Genomic DNA, 22,626 nt, shown 5'->3' with positions numbered 1-22,626 from the left:
AAGCCCTGTGGGTAAAAATAAAAAAAGCCTTGGACATGTGGACTTAACCCTCTGCAGCCTGGGAATCTGTGCAGCTGAGGTAATGAGGGGAAGCTGCCTTTCCAGAGTTGGGGGATATTTTAGTTGCAGGGCTGTGATAGGAGGAAGAATCGAAACAGCTGTTACCAAGGTGAAAGGATTCTGAATTCATGCTTTGGGATCTTGAGATCCTGAAGAACAAAAATTGGGAAGAGCATGAAGGAAGAAATGAAGAACAAGCATGGTCATCTCACATTTTCTCTCATCCAGAAGAAGAACAGCTGTTTTGATAAGCTGCATTTCCAGAGACACATGAGCAAGAGCAGAGTTCCAGGAGGGCATGTGACAGGACTAGGCTGGCTGAGCTGAAATCCAGCTGGATTGCTTCTGGAACAACCTGTGCATCGCTGTGGGCCCTGAAAAATGGTGGCTAAAGCAAATGATGTATTTCAGAGTTGGCCCTGAGCTCTCTGTAGTGGGAATCAGAGCTCTCAGGGGAACAAGAATGAGTTTTCTGCTGGAACTGGACATGGTTGGTTTGTTCAGAGCTCGGAGCAAAGCCATCCAGTAGCTGAGAGATGACTGGGTGGCTGTGGTGCTTGGTGAGTGGGACTCGCTTTCTGCCAGCCTCCAAGCCCAAGGAGCTGAAGGAAAGAGAAGAGAGCTGAGCCTCTGTTCTGTGCCTCTCCCAATAGCTCTGTGGTTTTCTCCTTTCCCTTTGCAAACCTGGAGCTGGAAATGTGCTGTTTGTAGGAGATGTGTTTGCTGGGCCCTGCAGAGGTGTTTACAAAGATGGGACCTTCCTGCCTTCCAGCACGGAATCAGGGACTTGGTCACTTTGTCCTGTGCTTGAGGACAATGTGTTGAGGGTGTGAGGTATGAAGGGAGCAATGGCCCTGGCTTTGCCTTAAAGATGGATCAGCAGAGCTGAGCCAAAGCGAGACGCTGTTTGCAAAGTCGTGCTCTGCTTTGGACCAGAGGGAGCTCTGGCTGAGTCATGTTCACTGCAATTTTATGGCATCCTTTCCTTGGGGCTTAGAGGAAAGTGTCCAACCTGTGCTGATCACACAGGTTAACAACCTTTGTGCATTTGGTGCATTTCTGATCCGTGCTGGAAACAGCACAGAAAGATCTGCAGTATTTATGCTACTCCCAGCTAAATTCTGGATGAAAGCAATGCTGGATGGATTTTTTTTGAGCACTGGGGGATGCACAGGAAGAGAAACATGAGAAGTCTGTGTTTGTGTGGTTCCTACCTGTTTCCTGTGCTCAGTCACTGAGAAATGTGTGTCTTGCCTGTGCAGTCACTTCCCTCTGCTGAACTGTAGCTCCTCCAAACATGTGGATGTGCTCCTGTGGTCTTCTCCTCACCCTGTGGGTCCAACTCTGACCTCTGTTGCCACTGAAGGGAGCAATGGCTCTGCAGGCCCTTCTGGCCTGCGTTCCTCCTCATCCATCTCTTCCTCCTCTTTCCTGCTGGGTTTGACTGTGGCCTTCATTGCCTTTCTCCACCCTCTGCTTCCTGGCGGGGCCCAGAGCAGAGTGGCTCTCCAGATGTGTGTGGTGTTGTCTCCGGCTGTTTCTGAGGCTGGTGTGCCCTTTGGTGGGCTGGGCCCGGCTGTGGCTGCGTGCGCCGGTGCCGGGGCTGTGCCCGTGGAAGCTGCCGGCAGCAGGGAGGGCCATGAGGGCGCGGCCATGAGGGCGCGGCCATGAGGGCGCGGCCATGAGGGCGCGGCCATGAGGGCGCGGCCGTGCTGGTGCTGCAGCAGTAATGGCGGGTCCCGGCTTGTAACGCGGCAGGGCCATGGCTCGGGGACGTGCCGGCCGTGGCACCCGGCTCCAAGGGGGACGTGCCGGCTGTGGCACCGGCTCCATGGGAGATGTGCCCCACAGTAGATGTGCCGGCCGTGGCACCCGGCTCCAGGGGGGGACGCCGGGAGGCCGTGCGGGCACAGCGCCCCGGGCTCCAGTCAGAAACACCCAGCGCTGTGTGTTGTGGTGGCACAGATCCATTTCCTCGCAGCTGGAGGCCGTGTGTCTGTGGTGACTGCCATGCCATCCAAGCATGTTCTTCTGTGGAGCGTGAGGGAGGGAGGAAGAGCCTTTCCCCCCGAGACTGCCGTAGGCTGTGCTGCCCCGTAGGCTGTGCTCCCCCGTAGGCTGTGCTCCCCCGCAGGCTGTGCTCCTGCCGCCCCTGCAGGCTCCCGGTGCCGGCAGGGGCCTCGAGAAGAGGCTGGACTGGCGCTTGCATCCTGTCTGTCCCTGCTGCATGCTGGAATGCCACCTATGGAGTGAGTATGGTGCGGGATGGAGGCGAGCTGCTAACAACTCTCTTCTCTTTGCCTTTAGCCCCGACGAAGAATCTTCGCAGAAGTTCATTCCCTTTGTCGGGGTGAGTGTTGACATGGTGATGCTGTCTCAAGCAAGCTGAAATATGTTCTCAGGTGTTAACCTAAACTTACCAGGTTTCTGGAGTGGAGCAGAAGCCATTGGGTGCTCTAAGGCAGATTATCAGCATGAAAATCTGTCTCACGGTTGGATGCAGCTGCCTGATATTTAAGCAAACCTCTAAGACACTTTAATAAACTGCAGGGTGTATTTTCCTTCTCAGACAGGAATATGATGTGTCCCTGGAAACCTGATCATAGGGATGCTGTGCCTAGCATTGCCCTGGTTGATTGCTTTGGCCAAATTTGCTATTCCAGTGTCATTTCTCTGCATGCTTGTCACTGATGGTCTCCCATCCTCTTAGCATCCCATCTGTTCCTGGGAAGTAAGGAGTACATCCCGGCAGGAAGGCAATTTATACCACTGTTATTTATTTGGGATAGTCCCTCATTTTTCCCCCTGTCCTTAAGTGTTCCCATCTGAGGTGCAGAGTGTCTGGACAGGGCCATGTTTGTTCTTCTGTCACTGTATTTCGTGCACTATGTGCTTTTTGCCTTTTCTAGCTTCCCTCTCCTTATTTGATCATGCTCTTCAATTCATTAAGTTTTAGGTGTAAAGTCATTGACCTGCAGCCAGAAGAAATCCCTTGGCTGCTCTTCAGCTCTGGGATGTCCTCTTCCCAGTTCCTGCTGCTGCCTTGCGTGCTGGCCTGCTCAGTGTGACCCTGACACGTCCCCTCTGTGTCCCTCGGTGTGTCAGAGCTCCTCTGAAATCCCATGGCATTTAAAGAGCTTAGTCTCTCTTGCCCTCAAGCTGACCCTGCTTTCACTCTGGTGTCTCCTCATAGTGAGAGTGTCTCTCTGCAGCATTCCTGAGATGACAAGCTGCTTTTGTTTGTTGATGGAGAGAGGCCTTCTGCAAAGGCAGAGAGACACATCTCCCCAATTTGTGCCCTGCTGATGAGCTTTGCTGGCAACTTGTATCTCCCATGGACTGCAATTTCTACTGATGGACTGTTCTTACAAAACAGCCGTTTCACCTTTCCCACTAACATGGAAAGCCTAGAGGACTTGGAACATCCCAGACTGTTTTTGGGCTCTGCAAGCTTTTTTTCAGGACTGATTTAGTCCTGAATTTTGTGCAAGCAAATGGGGCTCAGAGTGTTTATCCAGTTTCTCTGAAATGATTGTCGTCCTGACATTAGCACTGCTTTTCCAGTCTGGATTTGGTTATCTGAAAGTGGTGGAATTGCTTTATTGTGTACATACCATTGCCAGCTCCCCAAAAAACTTGCCTTGAAAGAACAGAATGACTTCCTGTGTCACTGGTGGTGAGGGTCAAATCAGTGCTGCTTGCTCCTGATTCTGAAGCATTCCTGACACCGTAATGCCCTGTGAAACACATCTGGAGAGAGTGAAAGGCCAATTGCAGGTGTCTCACAAAGTCTGAGCACTGAGGCTCTTCCCTTCAGCTGCAGCCTGCTCAGAGCTGTTGGACAAGGAAGAGAGGGAGCCAGTGACTTCTGGGTTTGCAACTGATGTTGGCTGCACTCTTGGGCTTTTGGGGTGCAAAACCTGGTGTCCTGCAGCTGGACTGTGCAGTCTCTGACCCAGAAATGGGCAGGGCAGCTCAGCTGGGCTCAAAGTGGTGGGAGTGGAGCCTTGCAAGGGGCCAGGCTCAGACTGCTGTGGGCTGACAGCCAGTTGCCAGGAGAGTTAACAGGATGTGCCTCTTCCTGGAGGGACAGGGGGCTGGCTGTTGCAGCTTTCCTGGATGGAGCCCTGCTGGAGCTGCAGTGTTGTTATGCACCTCCCCGAGTGCAGGGAAGGGAAAGTGTTTAACCTTTTGTTCCTCCCATGTGTCTGAACTTGAGCATCTTCAGTCAGCCAACAAGGAGGAAAAGGCCAGAAGAGATTTCCTGCCTGGCTTGCAGATCAAGGTGGCTGCAGGCAGTTTTCTGTGTTGTTTGTCCCTCCCTAACCCTGCTCCCCTTGTTCACAGCCAGTGACAGTTTGTGGAATATCCTCTTGGCATTTAACACATACAGCACAAATGGCTACTGCACTCCAGAGCCTGAGTTGTTGTCTGTTTTTTGGGTGGAGACTGGCCAAACTGAGCTGCAGCCTCCTCTTCCAAGCCTGTGAGCCCTCAGGGAGCCTGTGTACACACTGCTGAATTCATGGTGGCTTTTTCAAGACTGGATCTAAATGAGAATCCACCAGAGAGCCTGACAACTCTCCAGGATCTACTGTTGAGCATATGTCTCCCTGCCCTCCAAACTCTGCAAAGCGTTTTGCTTCTAAGAATTAACTTTTTTTTTCTTTTTTTTTTTTTGGACCCTGTGTTACAGAAATGTGCTCCCTAGAGATGTGGTCCAGACATGGTCATGTCTGAAGTTAATGACCTTCTGTTTTCAAACCACACAGCCTGTGTGACATCGGTGCTCATTCTAAAGCAGTTTTTATTGACCTGAGCTCCCTTGGCAGCTCTTTCCCATTTGTCAGCATTTGTGTAGGGTAGACATTATCCATGGAGACAAGTTTCTTAAGGACCTTAAAAAGGCTCTCTTCTCTGCAGTGTTAAGAGTGATGATCCCTGTGTACCATAGCAGATTATCACTGCAGAAGGTCTCTGCTTTTATATCACATGGGGCCACTTTATCTTTCTAGGCATGGTGTGTTCTTGGGAGTTTGTTTGCAGCATGTTCTGTTCCACAAGCTATTGCCAGTGACATTTATCATTAATCTTGATGTACCAGCTGGTGACTGGCCACACACATTTGTGCCCTTATTGCAGTGTGATCTGGATCATTCTGACCTGTTCATGTGGTGGTTTGTCCCTGTCTGCCTCCAGAGGCTTTGGTAGGGGCTTTATCTTCTTTGTTGGGCACTTCTCTTGTTTAGAGAATGGATAACTCTGATCAGAAACTGTACTTTGTTGCTTCTGTGGTTTCTTCTCAAACCTGGAAGGGGCTGCTCCTGAGCAATGGAAGCAGTGTGTCTGTAATCAGCAGGTGCATCCAAGCAGTGCTGAAGGGGTATTTCTGACCCTTCTCCTCCCTGTAGTTGGCATAGCTTGGAGCTGATGGGCTGCAGAGCTGGGCAGGTCTGTGCTGTCCTTTGTGTGGGTCAGGTCAGGGCTGTGAGCTGGCACTGCTTGGCTGGACATTGCCAGGACCTGCCAGGCTCTTAGAGGACTCCTTAACTACTCTGACTGCAGGGACAGTGCCTTGGGGAGTGCAGAGATGAGCTCAGGGCTGGGGTTTGGGTTCCTCAAGTTCAGGGGGCTCTTGTTTGATAGAGCTCTTCTGTTCTGCCCCCTTTAGGTGGTGAAGGTTGGAATAGTGGAACAATCTTCTGCAACATCAGGTAAGGACCATCCTGTGTGTGCTCTCTGTGTGCTGCAGCATGGGAGCCTGACCTCACAGGCTGGGCAGACTCATCCATCACTGATGCCTTGGAGCTGGGAGGTGGAGTTGGATTTTATTAGCTCCCAGTGGTTTGTCTGCAGAAAGAGAGCCCTCTCTCGGGAGAGGCCCTTTTTTCTTTGTTACTTTACATGGAGCTTCAGGCCAGCTGAAATTCCCACACCTACATCCAGGGAAGCTCTACTCTCACGTTTCTGCAAACCCCATTTTTCTAATGTTGTCAGTGGGGTGGATTCACTGTTACACTTCTTTGAGGTTCCTGCTTCAGCCTGAGGAGGCGGTTCATCAGAAGTTCATGCCTGTCTCCCTGCAGTGGGCTCAATTGCTGAATGAAATTGATCTCAGTGCGTGAGAACTTGAGGGTGGGCAAAATTTTAGACCCATTTTTTTACTGGAGGAGTGCAAAGCTGTTATGCAGAAGGATACTGTCTGCTTACAGACACAGACATGGAGTGGTGCTGTTTTGTCAATGCAAACTTATTTTTTCCCTCCATATGCACAGGACTATTGTTTTCCTTGTGTTGGGATTGTTTCTTGTTTTGCTTCACTATCAAACCCAGATTCTTGTGGCCTGGGTGACACACAGGTTTGTGCATGGAGGCAGCCCTTCTGTGGGTCACTCCTTGCTGCCACAGTGCTCCCACCATCCTAAAGGGCCAGCAGGAAGGGGATGAGACCTTGGTTGTGGAGGCAGATGGAAGGGGGAGATCCCTGTGGTCGCCCAGAGGTGCTGGATTCCAAGAGGGGTGCTGCCCTGCAGTGGTTGCAGGGGGAGATTCCCTGTAGGAAGGAGATCAGTGGGCTGGGCTGTGGCTGTGCAGGAGGCTCAAAATCAGCTGGGAGCAAACCCTGGAGAGCAGGTGCCAAAGGAGGAGCCCCAGGAGTGTCAGTGTCTGTGTCTGCCTTGGACCCAGACACACAGAGCTCCTCAGAAGTGTGGAGCCAGTCAGAACTGATGGGCCAGCTGACCTCTGGATTAAATCTGAACAAAACCTGTGCAGCAGGAGCGTGGACAAGGAGATTGAGCTTTATCCCAGTGTTCTGTGCTGTGAGACAAACCCAGACAAACAGTTTCCCTTCCTTTTTTAAGGTGACTCTGATGACGCAGCTCCCTCAAGTTCCGTTGTCCTTTCTTCCACCCCGCCTTCCGTGTCTCCTGCTGTGAAAGAAGCCTCCCCCACGCCCCCTTCCTCACCATCTGTTACAGGCAGCTTCTCCTCCCCAAGGTAAACCATATTTTGTCTCCTTACAGCTCCATTGGTTGGCTTATCTGGCATACACGTGGCTGAGAACTCCAAAGGAAAACCAATAGTTCTTCCTTCATCCCTAACAAACATTTGGAGTTGTCACCTTTCTCCTTCACGTCTTTTGCCTCTGGAGTGACTGTGTCCTTGCTGAGGCTGCCAAGGGGCTGGGGAGGGCAGGGGGGATTTTGCACTTAGTGGGAAGGCTGCATGTCTCAAGGGCAGGATTCTCTTGGGAAGATATGTATTCAAAAAAATTACTGACTCTTAGGACACGTGGGTGCCAGGCTAATCCCTCATGATTGTTGTGTTTGTAAAGGCCAAGTGAGTGGAAGGTCAGAGTGACTTTTGAAGGAGCTGATGACTTTCTCTGTGAGGGTAATGCTGGCAGTTGTAAAGTGGAACTGCAGCTCCCATTCACATGTGTGCCTGAAAGCACATCTGAACAGCAAGGGGATTGCACCTACAGGTAATACTAAGCCCTGGTTTAGCTGAAAATTTTAGGGGTGAAGGGAGGAAACCCTTAGAAAGCTGTCAGTAAGACTTGCCCTGGCCAGGACTCTTCATTTTGTTGCTGCACAAAACATTGTTGTAGCTGTCTAACACTCTGTGTGCAGCTCTAATACTCAGAGGCACTTGGTGAAGTTCCCCCTGGTTTTGTTAACTCCCCTGAGCCTCTAAGGGAACATAGCAGCAGTCTTGTGAGAAGGGGAAACTAGAAACATTTGGACTCTGCAGTTTAGGAGAGGAGAGGAAAGTGATAAACCACTCAAGGTGTGCAAAGTCAGGGGGGGTTGGGTTTGTAGAGGGTGGCAGAGCACTGGAACAAGTGCCCAGGGAGGTTGTGGAGTCTCTCCCTCTCTGGAGACATCCCAAAGCCACCTGGATGCATCCCTGCACCACCTGCTCCAGGTGACCCTGCCTTGGCAGGGGGGTTGGAATGGGTCACCTCTAGAGGTCTCTCCCAACCCCAGCAATTCTGGGGTTCTCTGAAGCTGTGGCACAAGAGCTGGGGGCACACAGTGACACTGCAAGAGCTCAGTTAAAAGGGAGAGAGGAAGGGACCACGTCTGCCTCTGCTGCTTCTGTGGAAGCAGCATCAGCAGGTCAAAGAGGGGTCAGACAGATTCACAGACAGCAGATCCATTAATGGCTACTAAAGGATGTGTCAGGGACTCCCCTCTAGCATCCCCAGTCCCGTGGTTGTCAGGCTGTGGAAGTGCCAGGGCATGCTCTGAGGCTGGGCTAAGGTGCTCTCCCTAAGCAGCATCCCCTGCTGTCCCTGTTGGGGACAGAATGGGGACCTTTCATCCCACCCCAGGGTGCCCTGCAGCGACCTTTAACCTCTGACCTCTTAGAATGGCTTTAGAGTTCCCTTTGAACAGGAGGCAATGGAGATGTGAAAGTGCCAGTTTAGGTGCCCAGCCCTGGAAGGTGTTAGTGCCCATTCACCTGTGCCAGGGCCCAGTTCCCCAGGCCCCTCCTGGTGTATCCCTGTGCTTGGATGGCAGGAGAGCCCCTGTGCCCCAGCAGCAGCTGGCTGGCAGTGCAGAGGGCTGGGGGCTGGGCAGGCTCCAGGGAGCAGAACTGAATTCTTGTGTGTGAGCTTTGTGTGTGGGTTTTCCAAAGGTGGAAGTGGTTTGGAAACTGGTGCCCCCAAGAGTGTAGGGTATTAAAGCTGTGAGCCATGGATGTGATTAATCTGAAACTGATACCCCAGCTCTAGGAATCTGGTACTTTTTGGTTTCATACTGTGTGGCAAAATCATCAAGAAATGAGGAATTGCAGGTTCAACATTGTTCTATCTTCCCTGATCTCTAACTAAGTGACAGCACAGGGGGTGGAGGGTGACCCAAACTGAATGATTGAGCCATGTGTTTAACTGAGAAGGGAACATAAAATCTTGCCTGGGCCTGGTGAATATTGGGATGCTTTGTCTTTATGACTGAGTTGAGAAATGTGATGCAAAGGAGCTTTGCAACTCAAAGCATCATCCTTAAAGAATCTCACTTCTGAATATTGCCCTGAGAACCAAAACCCTGGTTTTAGTCACCAAAGATGAACTCTGCTTTGCAGTCTGACTTTTAGCTGAATGAATGGCAAAGAAAAGGAAATGATTTGCTGAGAGGACTGTAGGGATGGGGTGTCCTTGTTTTACCTTGAGTTCCTTATTCAACGGGTGGTGCAGAGAGATGCATATTTCATTCAAGATCACAGATTTATCTTCCTTAACAACTGCCATTTCTCAAACTGGGGACACAGACTGGTAGATAAATTTAGGTTTTTGTCTGGTACTTGTGTATTATTCAACGCTGATTGTCACTGTGTAGGAAGAAGTATAGGCTGACACTTGTAGGTCTGCTGAATGGTGAAGCCCTGCTCCCCTCAGGGTTATCAGTGAGAGGCAGGGGCAGGAAAGGGCTGGAGCTTCCCAGGCTGCTCATCTTACCTTTGCTGGCTCAAGAAAGGGCTGGCAGCATGTTTTGGTGATGCACAGCTGCCACCACATGATGCAAGGAGATTTCAACAAGAGAGCATATCCTGAAATCTGCTGTTGTTTAGCAGACATCACAGGGCTGGCAGAACTTTTTTTTCCCAACAGTGGAATTCCCCAGCAAGTGGCAAGGCTTCGGGATATAGGCAGTTGCAAGAAGCAAGTCAGGGAGACTGGGAATTGAGTGCCTGATGTTGAGGGACCTGCCAAGTCCTTGTTCACCCCAGCTGAGTTGGTTTTGGCAGTGCTGTGCCTGGACAGAGTCACTCATCAGTGCTCAGGGGGCAGCAGCAAGGTGCTTACAGCCTCTTTTCCCCACTCAAAGATGAAGTAATCTGGGCCACCTCAGGAGCTGCCTTTGCTGCTGTGTCACAGAACTCAGCATTGTCTAAGGAAAGTGCTTGTGTGCTCCCTCTCCCACTGCTCACCCTCGTGACTGCAGCAGGTCAGCTTGTCTCAGCTCACAAGACACTGTTCTGTGCAGTGGGACCCAGGCTGCATCTCTCAGGGGTGGCTTCTTGGGCTTCTGTAATTGCCGAGTCTCACTGTGAAATGTCACAGCCTGATTGCCCAAAGAGCCAGCAGTTTATTCTCTGACCAGCAATGCAGCCACTCTGACAAAACCCTGCTGAGAGGCACGCAGGAATTACCACCTCCTCTTGTTCCCAGCCAGGGCCTCGGTGCCGAGCTGATGGGCCTGCAGGTGGATTACTGGATTGCAGCTCCACCCGTGGACAGGAAGAGAGACCCAGAGAAGAAGGACCCCTCCACCACCAAAAACACACTGAAATGCACTTTCCGGTCCCTGCAGGTCAGCAGGCTCCCTGCCAGCGGCGAGATCGCCACCACGCCAACCATGTCCATGACTGTGGTGACAAAAGAGAAGAACAAGAAAGGTAAGGTGTCCTTCTGTCCCTGTCATATTTCCTGAAAAAGCCCCAGGATTTTTTCTCCTGGGAAGCTGAGAAGCCTCAGAAAAGAATGAAAACAATAATTATCTGATTGCTTCTCCTGTGTTTGCTGCTCTGGAATGTGGTCTGGAGATCGTTTACCAACAGGTTCATGTTTAATTGGTTTCCTGTGAATTGTTTTTACTTAATGACCAATCACCATCAGCTGTGTCAGACTCTGAGGAGTCAGTCACGAGTTTTTATTATTCATTCTTGTTAAGCCTTCTGTCTGTATCTTTCTCTTTCTTTAGTATAAGTTTAGTATGATATGATATGGTATATAATTTAATATGATATATGATATATAATATAATATAATATCAGCCTTCTGAGAACATGGAGTCAGATTCCTCATCCCTCACCTTGTCCTGGGGACTTCACAAACTCAGCATCCTTCTGTCCCTGTCCTGCTGCTCCAGGACTGCCTGACTTGTCAGTGCTGGATTGCAGCACCTCAGTCCTATTTTTATCCCCCAAGTCCGAATCAGTGGCTGAGGAGTGACTGTGTGAAGTGATAGGGTTTGGAAGGGTGGTTCCTCTGTGTGAGGTGAAAAGGGGATGTGTTCACCCTGGTGGCTGAAGCTAGGATGGTATAGCCCAAAAGAGCAAAGGTGGGGACAGAGCAAGGCCATGCCTGGACAGTTTGCCTGTGTTCCTTGGGAGCCTGCTGGTGCTGTGTTGGGATATTGGATTAGATAAGAGGCAGCTTGTGCCCCAGAACCAGTCAGGGTAAATGAGCCCCTTCTTTCTGGCAGTGTGCTGGAAACTTGGGATAGCTTTACTTTCTGGGATGATATCCCCATCCTATGAGCCTTTAGCTCAAAAGAGCCACAGAGAATGAAAGAGACGTGTAAGGGAAAATAAAAGCCCAGCAAGTATCACAGATCCCTGTGAGGTGACAAAACAGGAGTACCCCTGAACTGGAGTCTGGGGCCTCCCTCTCTCCTCCTGCACCCACCACCCCACAAGAGCCACCGAGGGGATTCAGAACCTGGAGCAAAGTCCTGGGTGGAGCAGCTGAACTGGGGGTGTTCAGCCCACAGAAAAGGAGGCTCAGGGTGACCTTATCACTCTCTACCACTACCTGAAAGGAGATTGGAGCAAGGTGGCAGTCAGTCTCTTCTCCCAGGTAATGAGAGACAGGGCATGAGGAAGTAGCCTCAAGGTTTGCCAGGGGAGATTTAGATTAGCTATTAGGAAAAATTTCTTCACCAAAAGGGTTGTGAAGCCCCAAAAGGGGCTGCCCAGGGCAGTGGCAAAGCCACCAAGCCCCCATGCTTGGAGGTATTTAAAAGATGTATAGATGTGGCACTTGGGGACATGGTTTAGGGATGCAGTTGGCAGTGTTAGATTAGCAGTTCAATTCAATGACCCTGGAGGTCTTTTCCAACTCAGCAATTCCATGATTTTATAATTCTTATGCTTTTGCACAGAATGCTTTGTGGGTCAAGAGGAAGTGGAAGATTAATACTCTCCTGCTCTTAAACTCGTGGCTTTATTTTCTCAAACCAAACTAACAAAATGGCATTTTGAATGTTGTCAGTGATTTTGTATTTGCTCCTGGCCTTGGTAATGTGAAACATTTTAGAAATTGAGAACAGCTCTGCAACAAATTATTTTCAAGGAAGCACAAGGCAGTTCTGCATTTATATTTTGCCTGCCAGTAGTTGTCCTTCACAACATCCTCTGCCTGTAGGCCTGGGAATCACTCCTGGGTGGACTCTGAGAGAAGGCTTGGCAGGGCCTCCTGGGCTGCAGGACATGGGTGCACAACCCTGTAGCCAGGTCACTGCCAGGCCAGCACAGCTGTGGCCCTGCTGGTGCTGAGCTGCCAGCCCTGGTGAGACCCTTTGGGAGTGTCCTGTTGGTGGGACAGGCAGTCCTGAGACACTCCAAACATTCTTCCCTGGGGATGGCCCAGCCTGCAGCAGAGGTGTTCAACACCACCAGCTTTTGTGAAGCCAGTTTGTACATCTTTGCTCATGCATTTGGACAGTTCTTGGGGAGCTGGACCCTTTAGTTCTCCTTATGCCTTCCCTACCCACCAGCTGCCCCCATTTTGTAATCCCTCCTGCTCTCCAGGTGTCTGTGCAGCCCAGGCTGTGTGGGGCCACAGTCAGTGCAGCAGGCCTGGCACTGCAGATGCAGATGTTTCCCCTGTATGGTGTCCCAACAGAGGGCCCAGCTCATGCCCTTTGGGGTCAGGATTATGAGCTGGGAAGGCTTCACAAAGAGACATTTAGGAATAAGATGCTCATGTGCATCAGTGATGGTGCTCAGCACTGACAGACTCCTGCCAAAAAGGGAGGATCTTAGGAGTAAGAATTTTCAGACAGGAATGTTTAAATGCAAAAGCTCAACCAAGAATCAGTGCAGCTCCTGTGAGTGGCACAGATTGACCTTGTGCTGGTTTGCTTTTCTTCCAGTGATGTTTTTGCCCAAGAAAACAAAGGACAAGGAGGTTGAGTCAAAGAGCCAGTGTATTGAAGGAATCAGCAGGCTGATTTGCACAGCGAAACATCAGCAGAACATGCTGCGTGGTGAGTGCAGCACTTGCATCCCTGGGGGTGCTGGGGCAAGGCTCACTGCTGTGATTGTCCTCCAGGCAAAGGGCTGGACTGGTGCCCTGCCCTGTGCCCTAGAGCCAGCATGCTGGGGATATTCCTGGGGAATGGGCTTTGGTGTGCCCAGCATGGGGGAAGGCTTTAATAGGTCTGGGATGTGGGAAAATCCTCCCACAGCTAGCTCTGAGTCAGTGCTCTGGATAAGGACAAGGGTTGGACAGGGCTCCATTCCCCTCTCTGTCATCCCCTGCTTCTCTTGCACATCTGGTGCAAGTGTTGTTGGTGGCAGGTGGTGACATTGTGGCTGCCCCTCTGGGCAGGACACTGACACATGCTCATGCCACAGCAGGAGCCATATATGCCTCTTGTAGACAGACCTGGAGTGTCTGTCAGTGGAGCTGGGCATCCAGGAGCAAAAATACCCCTGTGGCCTGTTCAGTTAGTAATCCCCAACAGAGGGACCCGCTTGGGTCACCTCCTTCATCCTGGCCCGGTCCCTGTGAGACTGGCAGGCATGAGGGGTGCTCACAGGACATGTGTCACCTCTTTGGGACACGTGGATGTCCTAGTGAGAGTGCCAGTGAGGAGAGACTGATGTCCATCTCTGTAAGAGCACATTTGCCCAAAAAAGAAAATGAGGTGTGCCGAGGAAATCTGAGAATCCAGATCAGGTGACACTGAAATCAGCAGTGTGGGGAGCTCTGGTGTCAGTGAGCGATGCTGGAACAACAACCTGAGCTCTTCTCCCCAAACCTGGTGTGCTCCTCAGCCTTTCTCCCTGTGAGTGCAGCTGAGTGGGGCAGAGCAGCTGAACGTGGCCAGGCCTCCCTCTGCTGACTGCAGGGGAATTCTGCCAAAGCCACCTCAGGCTGGCCACTTTCCCTCAGCATTTCCTAACTCTGCTCTCTTTTTACCCTCCCCTGCAGTCCTGATCGATGGGGTGGAGTGGAACGACGTCAAGTTCTTTCAGCTGGCAGCACAGTGGTCCTCTCATGTCAAGCACTTTCCCATCTGCATATTTGGACACTCCAAATCCAACTTCTAGCTGTGCTCGGCGCAGGGACCTTCTGCCCATCCCGAGGACTGCACACCAGGAGCCAGGAACTGCGTGCCAACTCTGACTCGCGTCGCTCTGCCCTCTCCTGCAGAATTAATTACAGATGTGCTTGGATTACTTTTGAATTACTTTTTTCTATTAACTCTTAAGTTTACTACAAAGGAAGGAAGCCCCTTTAAACAAAGGCAAAAAAAACCCCCAACCAACAAACCAGTCTTAAATATAGATGTGCTGACAACGTGAAGTCGTGGGGGAGTTGGCAGGAGCAGGCAACCTGCCCAAGAACACCTACCACTTACGAGCAGATAGCTGAGTAACTGCACTGCTTATTAACCTGAGACCTCATTGGTGTGAGTGGGCTGGGGGAGCCGTGGATCAGCTCGAACAGATTTTGCAGAAGATTGTGTGCATTACGTGCGTTTGGCCCCCGCTCTGTATTTCTAGGAGAAAAGGATGGCCAATCTTTCTTCCTGCTGCCAAAGGATGAGAGATCAGCGAGTCTGGAGGGAGTTCAACTGTCTGGTGTGGAAAACAAAGCCACTTGCAGAGTTAGGGAGGTCTGGAGAGGAGATCCCCTTCGGAGCATGAAGCCTGCCATAGGGAGAGGCAGGTGTTGGTGCTGAAGCGATGCCTGAGGAGGGTTGGGCAGGAATAGGAATTAGGGAATCACTAAGTATAAGGAAACTCCCGTGTCCCAGGTCTGTGACAATGACCAAACCTGGCCAGTCTCTGTGTTCCCCAGCTGGCTGTGCTGCTGAGGGGCACCACGTCAGTGGGGTCGCTGCTATTACATACTCACACCGATTATTTACCTGTCAATAAAACCTCGTCCAGCCTCGAAAGGGAAAGGATTTTTTTCAACAGCTGCAGATTTTTTTTAATGCTTTCTAAAAAAATAAAATAAAATAAAAACAAAAAATAACAGGAAAAATATTAATTTGCCAAAAAAACCCCCACAAACCCAGGAAGATGAGCCGTTGTCTGTGGAGTGATGCATCACTGTAGGGGCTGGACTGGGAGCCAGCCAGGCACTCTGTGTGTCCAGCTGCCTTCCTGCCCATGTGTCACACTGCACACCTGAGGTGGCACGGGCTGCTCTGTCAGGTGCTGGGTGGGGTATGGGGAGCAGGGTGTTGTTGCCGTGTGGAAGAACAGACATCTCTGGCATTTCAGGCTAAGGGACTGAAATTTCTGATGGGCCCTTTTGGGTCCCCCCTTGTGGGCAAGCCAGGCTCTGTGAGCATTTCCAGAAGGCACTTTCTGAGGACAGTGATGCTTTTCAACTGTTTTCTTTTTTTTTTTTTCCCTGATCCCTTACCCTTGGGTTTCCAAAGGCTTGGGGAGCCTGCTTTGCGCTGCATGGCAGGTCCTGCTCTGCGTGGGGACCAGCTGGCTCCCAGGGCAGGTACTGGTGGTATGCTCTGCTGGCAGGGAGCTTCTGAGGTGAGAGCTGCATCTTGTGCCTGTCACAGCTTGGGCTGCTTCACCAGCTGATGTCGTGAAACCTTTCCCAGCACAAGGGCACCTTCTGTGGCCAGGGCCTGGGTATTCCCTTCAAACCACGCAGTGAGGAGGATGCTGTCCCCAGCCTGGTGGCACGCTGCTGGGTAGGACACACTGTCTAGCTGCAATACTTTGTTCCTCCTGCCTGCTGTGGGCTGGCTCCTGGCTGTGGCAGAAGCTGGGCTGTAGGGGGATGTTGTTGTGATCCCTCAGCTGATGTTTTTGGGTGACCTGAGCTGATGCTCTGGGGCTGTACAGCGTTGCCTCGCAGCAGCAGCGTGGGAGAGGGTGTATAAGCACATCACATCTTTATCGAGGCTGTTGCATCAAAAAAAAAGCTTTGTAAAAAGAGATTAGTCAGTGTGTGATTTCTCCCTCGAATTTCACACTGGTGTGACAAGGGTGATTGGGCTGGGTTCCAGCTGTGTGCAGCCTGGGCAGCTCTGGTGGTGCTGCTGCAGAGGTGGGTTGGACTGACTGACTGCAATAACTTTGTTTACTGGGGGGTGAGGGGAGAACCATCACTGTGCTCCTCTTTGTATTTCAACCTACTGTAAAGAAGAAATCTGGTAGCTAGGACAGGGTTTCCAGAGTCCTGCCTATCAAATGTGTGTTGCCCTGCTGTTCTCTGTGTGTGTGTGTGTGTGTGTACGTGTGAGAGAAACACTTCTGCTCGTTGCATTTCATGTTGGTTTGTGTTTTGTTCTGACTTTATACAAGCAAATTCATCAGGAGACTCTCTGTACACCTGAGGGCTTGATTTCCCCTGTGTGGAAAGCTGTTGTTGCTCTGAACTGTGTCTTCCATGAAAGAAAACATCCTGACTCCTCAGCCTTGTTATCCCAAAGGGAGTCCAGCATGGCAGGCCGGGCCTGCCTGTGGGCAGCTGTGTGCCCAGTGGGTCTGTGGTGTTTCCTGGCCCTGGAGGCAAGGGCTGGCATGCAAATTTGGTGGCACAGCTCTGATCAGGTTGTTGTGCCTCTGTTGTTTCTCCTGTGGAGCCACTTTGTGCAGCTGTTTCTTTCCCTGTCTAGAGTGGAAACAGTTTTCTGTCTCTAAGAAAAATGAGTGTCAAAGCACATGGCTCAGACTGCTTTGGGAAGGAGCTTTAGATCTGGTCCCATGAATGAGTGACTGATCTCAGGTTTCCCAACTTCCCCACAGTTTCTGGGGAAGTTTCTTGCTGGGAGTGAGCTCCACTGACCTGAAGGATCACCACTGTGACATGAGGAAAAGTTTCTGGGGCAGCAGAGGGCCGGTGCCTGCAGAGCTGTGCCAGCCTGTGGGGTTGGGTGGTCGTGGCCATGTCAGCGAGTGCAGAAGGATGGCTTAGAGCAGAGAGCTCTGTGTTCAGCTCTGGAGAGTTTGTTTGGGCAGGGAAGGTACATTTCAAATGAAGAAACTCAGGGGGGCTATCTCCCTCATGCTTGCTTTGGAGCTGTGTGGTCTGACAGCAAAGGCAGGCCCTGGGGTGGGCAGCACCTGAGTGGATCTCTAGCCAGGAGGTGCTTTGAAGGTGGTGTCCCCTGGTGTGTCCCTTTCTGCGTCCCAGAGCTCACCCCAGCCCCCCACAGGGCCGGTCTCTCCTGCCCCTCTGGCTGTGGCTTCTCGGAGCTCTGGTTTCTTTTCCAGCTGCTGTGGGCAAGGCCCCCGGCTGGCTCGGGGTGAGCTCTGGGAGTGGCTGGCTCCATGCTGAGCTGACCTAGTTTAGCAGCTCCGGAGAGCAGATGAAAGATGGAAGGGGTTTGTGGCATCATGTTGCACCCTGAGTGCTTCCTGCTCCTCTGGCTTGAGTTTCCTGGAGACAAAGGCTGGGCTTGAGCCCTGTCAGCGCTCAGCCAGGGCTGGCTCTGCTGTGGGCACTGGCGGTGTCAGGGACATCTCGTGTGGCTGGTCCAGCTCCGTGCTGCAGTTCCCATCCAGTCCAGTTGTCACTTCCCGTGGCAGCGGTGACTGCAGAGCCCTCCTGAATTACACATGACTTCGGGGAGACCCGTGGTCTCTTTGGCTGTTTTGCTGCTTTAGTTAGAACACGAGATAAAGCTTGCGGCTTTATCCTGCAGAGAGGGCAGGGGTAGGTGGCTGGCAGGTTTCTGGGGCTGAGATGTGCTTGTTTGCTTCCCATCATCACACTCAGCCAGGAACCACACTGCCCTGTGCTTAACCTGTGATTGCAGCAAAGGTCCTGTCATGTTTCTCACCAGCAGCGTGTGCTGGCGGGAGCACTGGAGAGCCAGGGCACAGGATGTTGCACCTGGAGTCTCCAAAGTTGAGAGGGAAATCATGTAAAGAGGCAGCAGAACCAGTGGTCTTTTCCTGCTGCTTGGTGTACTAAGGGATTGGGAAACTGGGATTAGGACAGTGGGGCCATGCTGCTGTAAAGGGCTTGGGGCCCTGGAGCTTTCTGGAAATTAGTTTGGATGGGTCTGTCCCCTTCATCTGGGGGATCTTGATCTCAGCAGATATTTGAGTGGTGGCATTTTAATGTAGCACTCTCTCTGGGCTTAACCTGGCAGGAGAAGGCCAGAAATGAGCAGCAGCATCTCCTGGAGGTTTCCTGGAGCCTCTTCAATGGTATTCTCATGGGAGATGTTCCTGGCAGGGCTGGCTCCTGCAGGAAGGATCACTCTGGTGCTTTGGGACAGATTGGGGCAGAAGGGGATGTGCCAACTTGTGAAGCAGCAGGTTGCTGGTTTCCTTAAAGAAGAGGGCCACTGTTCTGGGGCCATATCCAGCCAGCTGCTGGCTGCAGCCCTGGCTGGACAGTGGCTGGAGTGTGGCCTGCCTGGCTCTGGACGTGCCCCAGCCGTGGGGAAGCGCCTGAATTCCGGGGCTGCGTGCCACCAGGCTTGTCCGGACCGCGGCATGAGAGGGGACGTTACCACTGTGTAGATTCCCGAGCTGTCCATCTGTTTCATTGTTGTATTGTTTGGGTTCTAGGGTTGTTTTTTATGAAGACAGATTAAATGTAAATAGCCTTTTTTTTGGAACAAACTGCAACGTGCTCGACCTCGTCAACTATTTTATGGTACTAATGCAACACTAATAAAACTGGACATGAAAGCACACACCCGTCCCCTGAGTCGTCTCTCAGCAGGGGCTGCTCTGGCATGCCTGGGGCAGTTGTTTGCAGGAGGAAACAGCAGCATGGCTTTCTGCCCTGGGGATTCTCTTGTGTTATTTATCCAGCTGCCACATCCAGGGCAGAGCTGGTGGATTGGCACGTCCTTCCCAGCACCGAGCCCTCCTGTAGTTTTTGCAGCCCTGCTGCTCTCCCAGCTGCCTCCTCTCCCAGAAGGATCTGCTCAAGCTCCTGCAGCTCTCCTGGATATGACAGCCCTCTCCAGCACTCAGTCCTCACCTCTACTCAGCAGGGAAAGACCAGGCTGGTGCCTGTTTCTCATCTGGGGGCTGCATTGGATGGACACAGTGGTGTTGGGGTACCAAGGGGGGCATCTTGGGGGGAACACTGAGGCTGTGGGAGCCTGAAGCTGTGTGTGCTCCTGGGAGGACTGTAGGATGAACAGGGATGTGTGGGATTCCAAGAACCTGGGCTTGGTGCTGGGGAGTCAGAAGGTGAAGAGAGGAAGGAAAGAGGAGACCTAAGCTGTTGTTTTGAGGAAGGAAGGTGAAGAAGGCTATGGTCCTTAGGATGCAGGATGCTGGAGGCAGAAATGGGAATGCTGTGCTGGAGCAGCCTGTATCCTCACGCTGTCCTGACCCAAGGGTGAGGGGTGGAGGGGTGACAGCTGGTGGAGCAAAGAGCTGTGGTGAGCCCCTCAGAGCAGGCCAGGCTGCTCTCAAGGGACACGGGTCTCTGTGGACAGCTCAGATGCTCTGCGTGGCCTGGCCAGGTACAGATGCATTTATGGCCCAAGCCCTTTGCTGGAAGAGGGGACACAAAGCCCACACATGGTGGCACAGAGCAAGCATTGGATCATTCCAGGTAGGAGGAATGGGGGTAGCTCAGGAGAGGGCAAGATCAGTACTCTGGAGTGCAGAAACAGCACCTAAAGCCACGGAGGGGGTGGTGAAATGGCTGGTGGTGAAATGGGGGGGCACCATGGGAGAGCTGGGGAAGACAAACATGTGAAGGCTGTGTTCTGGCTGTGTATTTTCTGCACAGGTTCAGCTATAAACTTGCACTGATGGCCTGGCTCTATGAAAGAGGCACATCCTGAGCAACACCTTTTAGAACCCGTGGAGGAATTTGTCTCAGCAAGTGAATATGGGTGTGAGTGGAGAGGCCTGGGGTGGTGGGAAGGCTCGTGTGCTGCTGGGGGAAGCAGAGGACCAGCCCCACATCAGCAGGGAGAGCACCAACCCAAGTGCCCTTGGCACACTCTGCTGTTGCCTGGAAAAGAGGAGAAAGAAATGAGGGCTGGGTGGAACAAGAATGATTTTGGGTCAGAGTGTAGCAGGTTGCATGCAATGGGCCTGGAGAGCCTCCCTCATTCACATGCACTGGGACAGATGAATTTCTGCCAGGCAACCTAGGCTCTCAAAGCACTGGCATCTTTCTTTTGCAGGTCTGGGCCTTTCTCACACCTTGTGCTCAGACCTTCACTACCATGGGAGAGGTGTCAAATGCAAGTTCTGCCCTGCCAGGATGCACCAAAAGCCTTCTGGGAGGTCTGGGTTTGCACGGTGGGAGTCGGTGGCACCCGTGGGAGCGGGGTTTGGTGGTGGAAGATGGGGCATTGCAGGAGCTTGCTCCTTCCCAGGCTGAGTGTGGCAGCTCCAGCTCGCCTCCCTCCAACTGCACAACACCCTGGCCCCGACCACAGCTGTTGCTTAACCTGGAAGAGGAACAGCAGGGAAGATCCAACACGTTTTTCTCGCTATAGTTTAAAACACGATTTTGCGTTTGGAAAAAGTAATCAACGCCGTGTGACTGTCCGCTTCTCCATGTGCAGCTACCGAGAGTGCTGGGATGCGATTTGTAAATATTTGTTCTGGATAATTTTTCTGTGTCCTGCTGGATTATTTTGAGCTCGGCAGAGCGGCTGCAGCAGCAGCCTGGGGGGCCAGCCCTCGTGTCCTGCGGTGTGCCCGGCGCCTGTGCCGGCACGCGCTCCCCCGGTGCCTCGGGAAGGAGGAAACAGCACAGCCCTGCTCCCCGGCGCACTGACCTTTTTTGGCTGACCGATTTTCACCCCCAGAAGTGTTTTCCTCACTCAGCCGTGCTCCTCGTGCACAGTGGGAACATAAAAGCAGAGCCCTGTGCCCTCCTGGGATCTGAGGACTGTCAGAAATTTGGTGATTAGGGTTGTTTTCCTAACACACAAAGCAAATTTTAAGCCCTGTTCTTTCTGAAAAATATATGTATTTTGGGCAGTCTTATGTAGGTGTATCAGTACTTTGTGAGAAGTGTGTTTAGAGTGCAGGCAGCAGCTCTGCCTAGCCCATATCCAGTAAAGGGTATGACTGTTTGCACTATTGATCACATACTCCAGCAAAGAGTTTCATGACAGATATTTTTTGGCCATCCTCATCTGTGTGACTGTGTGGAGAGGTCCTGGGGTGTCACCTGGTTTGGGTAACACCAGGTGACCCTTGAGCTCTGTGCTGGAGCCAAGGGTAGTCATCCTGCCTTGCCTGACAGGGGAGCAGTGCTCCAGGTCTGCTTCTACTGGCCATCAGAGGGGCAGCTTTTCACTGAGCTTCACCATCTACCCTTGGCCACGTGTATGGAGAAGTCCTTGGGGGGATGGTCTGTCGCCTTCACTGCTGCACTTTGTCAGCTCCTGCTGCGGGACCTGCTGTAAAGGTGTTATGTACACAGAATGGTGGTTTCTTGGGGTGTGTTTTGGCATCAGCCAGTTCCTGTAGGAGAGGAAGTGGCAGTGGCAATGTGCAAGTTTTACAGAATGATCTGGAGCTGACAGCTGATCAACAACTGTATAACCACTGCAGGGCTGCTGAGGAGACACCTGGACAGGAGCTGTGCAGGACTGAAGAAGGGAGGTACCTGTGCACCTGTGCAGTGCAGCCCTGGTGTGCCAGGACCAGTGACACCCACAGGTCAGTGGGCAAGGGAAAGCTAAAGGCATCATTTCACCTCTCAGGCTGACCCCTGAGGAGGGGGGAAAGCCCCAGCGTGGCAGTGGGGGACACAAGCACAGAGAGGACCCAAGTGGGACAGTGCAGGAGTGGGGAGTGTGAGCAGGAGGGGTGTGTAGGGCAGGAGGGATGTGTGTGGGAAGCACGCGGGTGTAGGTGTGAGCAGGAGGGGTGTGCACCAGGAAGGCTGTGTCCGTGCAGGGACCTGCTGTTCCTGTTCCTGCCCTGGCTGTGCATGGCCTGTGGCAGCTGGGTGTGTGTGAGGAAGATTCTTTGTGTGTGTGTGTGTGTGTGTGTGTGTGTGTGTGAACAAGGCAGTGTGAGGGCTGTCCAAAAATACCAGTGGTGCCTGTACATGATGGAGGCTGTGTGTGAATACCAGTGAATGAGACAGACTGTGAGTACAGGCACACACGTGTGAGCACAGGTGGTGTGTGTGTCAGTGTGTACCTAAGGACAGTCTCCACTGTGTGTGTGTGTGTCAGTGTGTGCCTGAGGACAGTCTCCACTGTGGGTGTGTGTGTCAGTGTGTGCCTGAGGACAGTCTCCACTGTGGGTGTGTGTGTCAGTGTGTGCCCGAGGACAGTCTCCACTGTGTGTGTGTGTGTCAGTGTGTGCCTGAGGACAGTCTCCCCTGTGTGTGTGTGTGTGTCAGTCGGTGCCTGAGGACAGTCTCCACTGTGTGTGTGTGTGTCAGTGTGTGCCTGAGGACAGTCTCCACTGTGTGTGTGTGTGTGTCAGTCTGTACCTGAGGACAGTCTCCACTGTGTGTGTGTCAGTGTGTGCCTGAGGACAGTCTCCACTGTGTGTGTGTCAGTCGGTGCCTGAGGACAGTCTCCACTGTCTGTGTGTGTGTCAGTGTGTGCCTGAGGACAGTCTCCACTGTGTGTGTCAGTGTGTCAGTCTGTACCTGAGGAC

General features: G+C 52.2%; 1 protein-coding gene across 8 annotated transcripts in view; it reads left to right on the top strand.

Annotated features, from left to right (window-relative positions):
• Positions 1-18,713, top strand: part of PACS2 (phosphofurin acidic cluster sorting protein 2) — a 77,312-nt gene extending 58,599 nt beyond the window's left edge. For all 8 annotated transcript variants that reach the window (XM_071435717.1, XM_071435712.1, XM_071435711.1 and 5 more), the window contains 6 exons: positions 2,368-2,410; positions 5,732-5,774; positions 6,924-7,059; positions 10,241-10,467; positions 12,948-13,061; positions 14,012-18,713. In XM_071435717.1, the coding sequence (XP_071291818.1) occupies positions 2,368-2,410; positions 5,732-5,774; positions 6,924-7,059; positions 10,241-10,467; positions 12,948-13,061; positions 14,012-14,130 (682 nt within the window). In that variant the 3' untranslated portion in view covers positions 14,131-18,713. The remainder of the gene's footprint in view (positions 1-2,367; positions 2,411-5,731; positions 5,775-6,923; positions 7,060-10,240; positions 10,468-12,947; positions 13,062-14,011) is intronic.
• The last annotated feature ends 3,913 nt before the right edge of the window (positions 18,714-22,626 follow it).

The sequence above is a fragment of the Agelaius tricolor genome, unplaced genomic scaffold (assembly GCF_023055355.1).
Source record: "Agelaius tricolor isolate 1412-34295 unplaced genomic scaffold, bAgeTri1.0.p SCAF_11, whole genome shotgun sequence".
Lineage (NCBI taxonomy): Eukaryota > Metazoa > Chordata > Aves > Passeriformes > Icteridae > Agelaius > Agelaius tricolor.
Note: the sequence above shows the minus strand (reverse complement) of the source record. Positions and strands in the feature narration are given on the sequence as shown.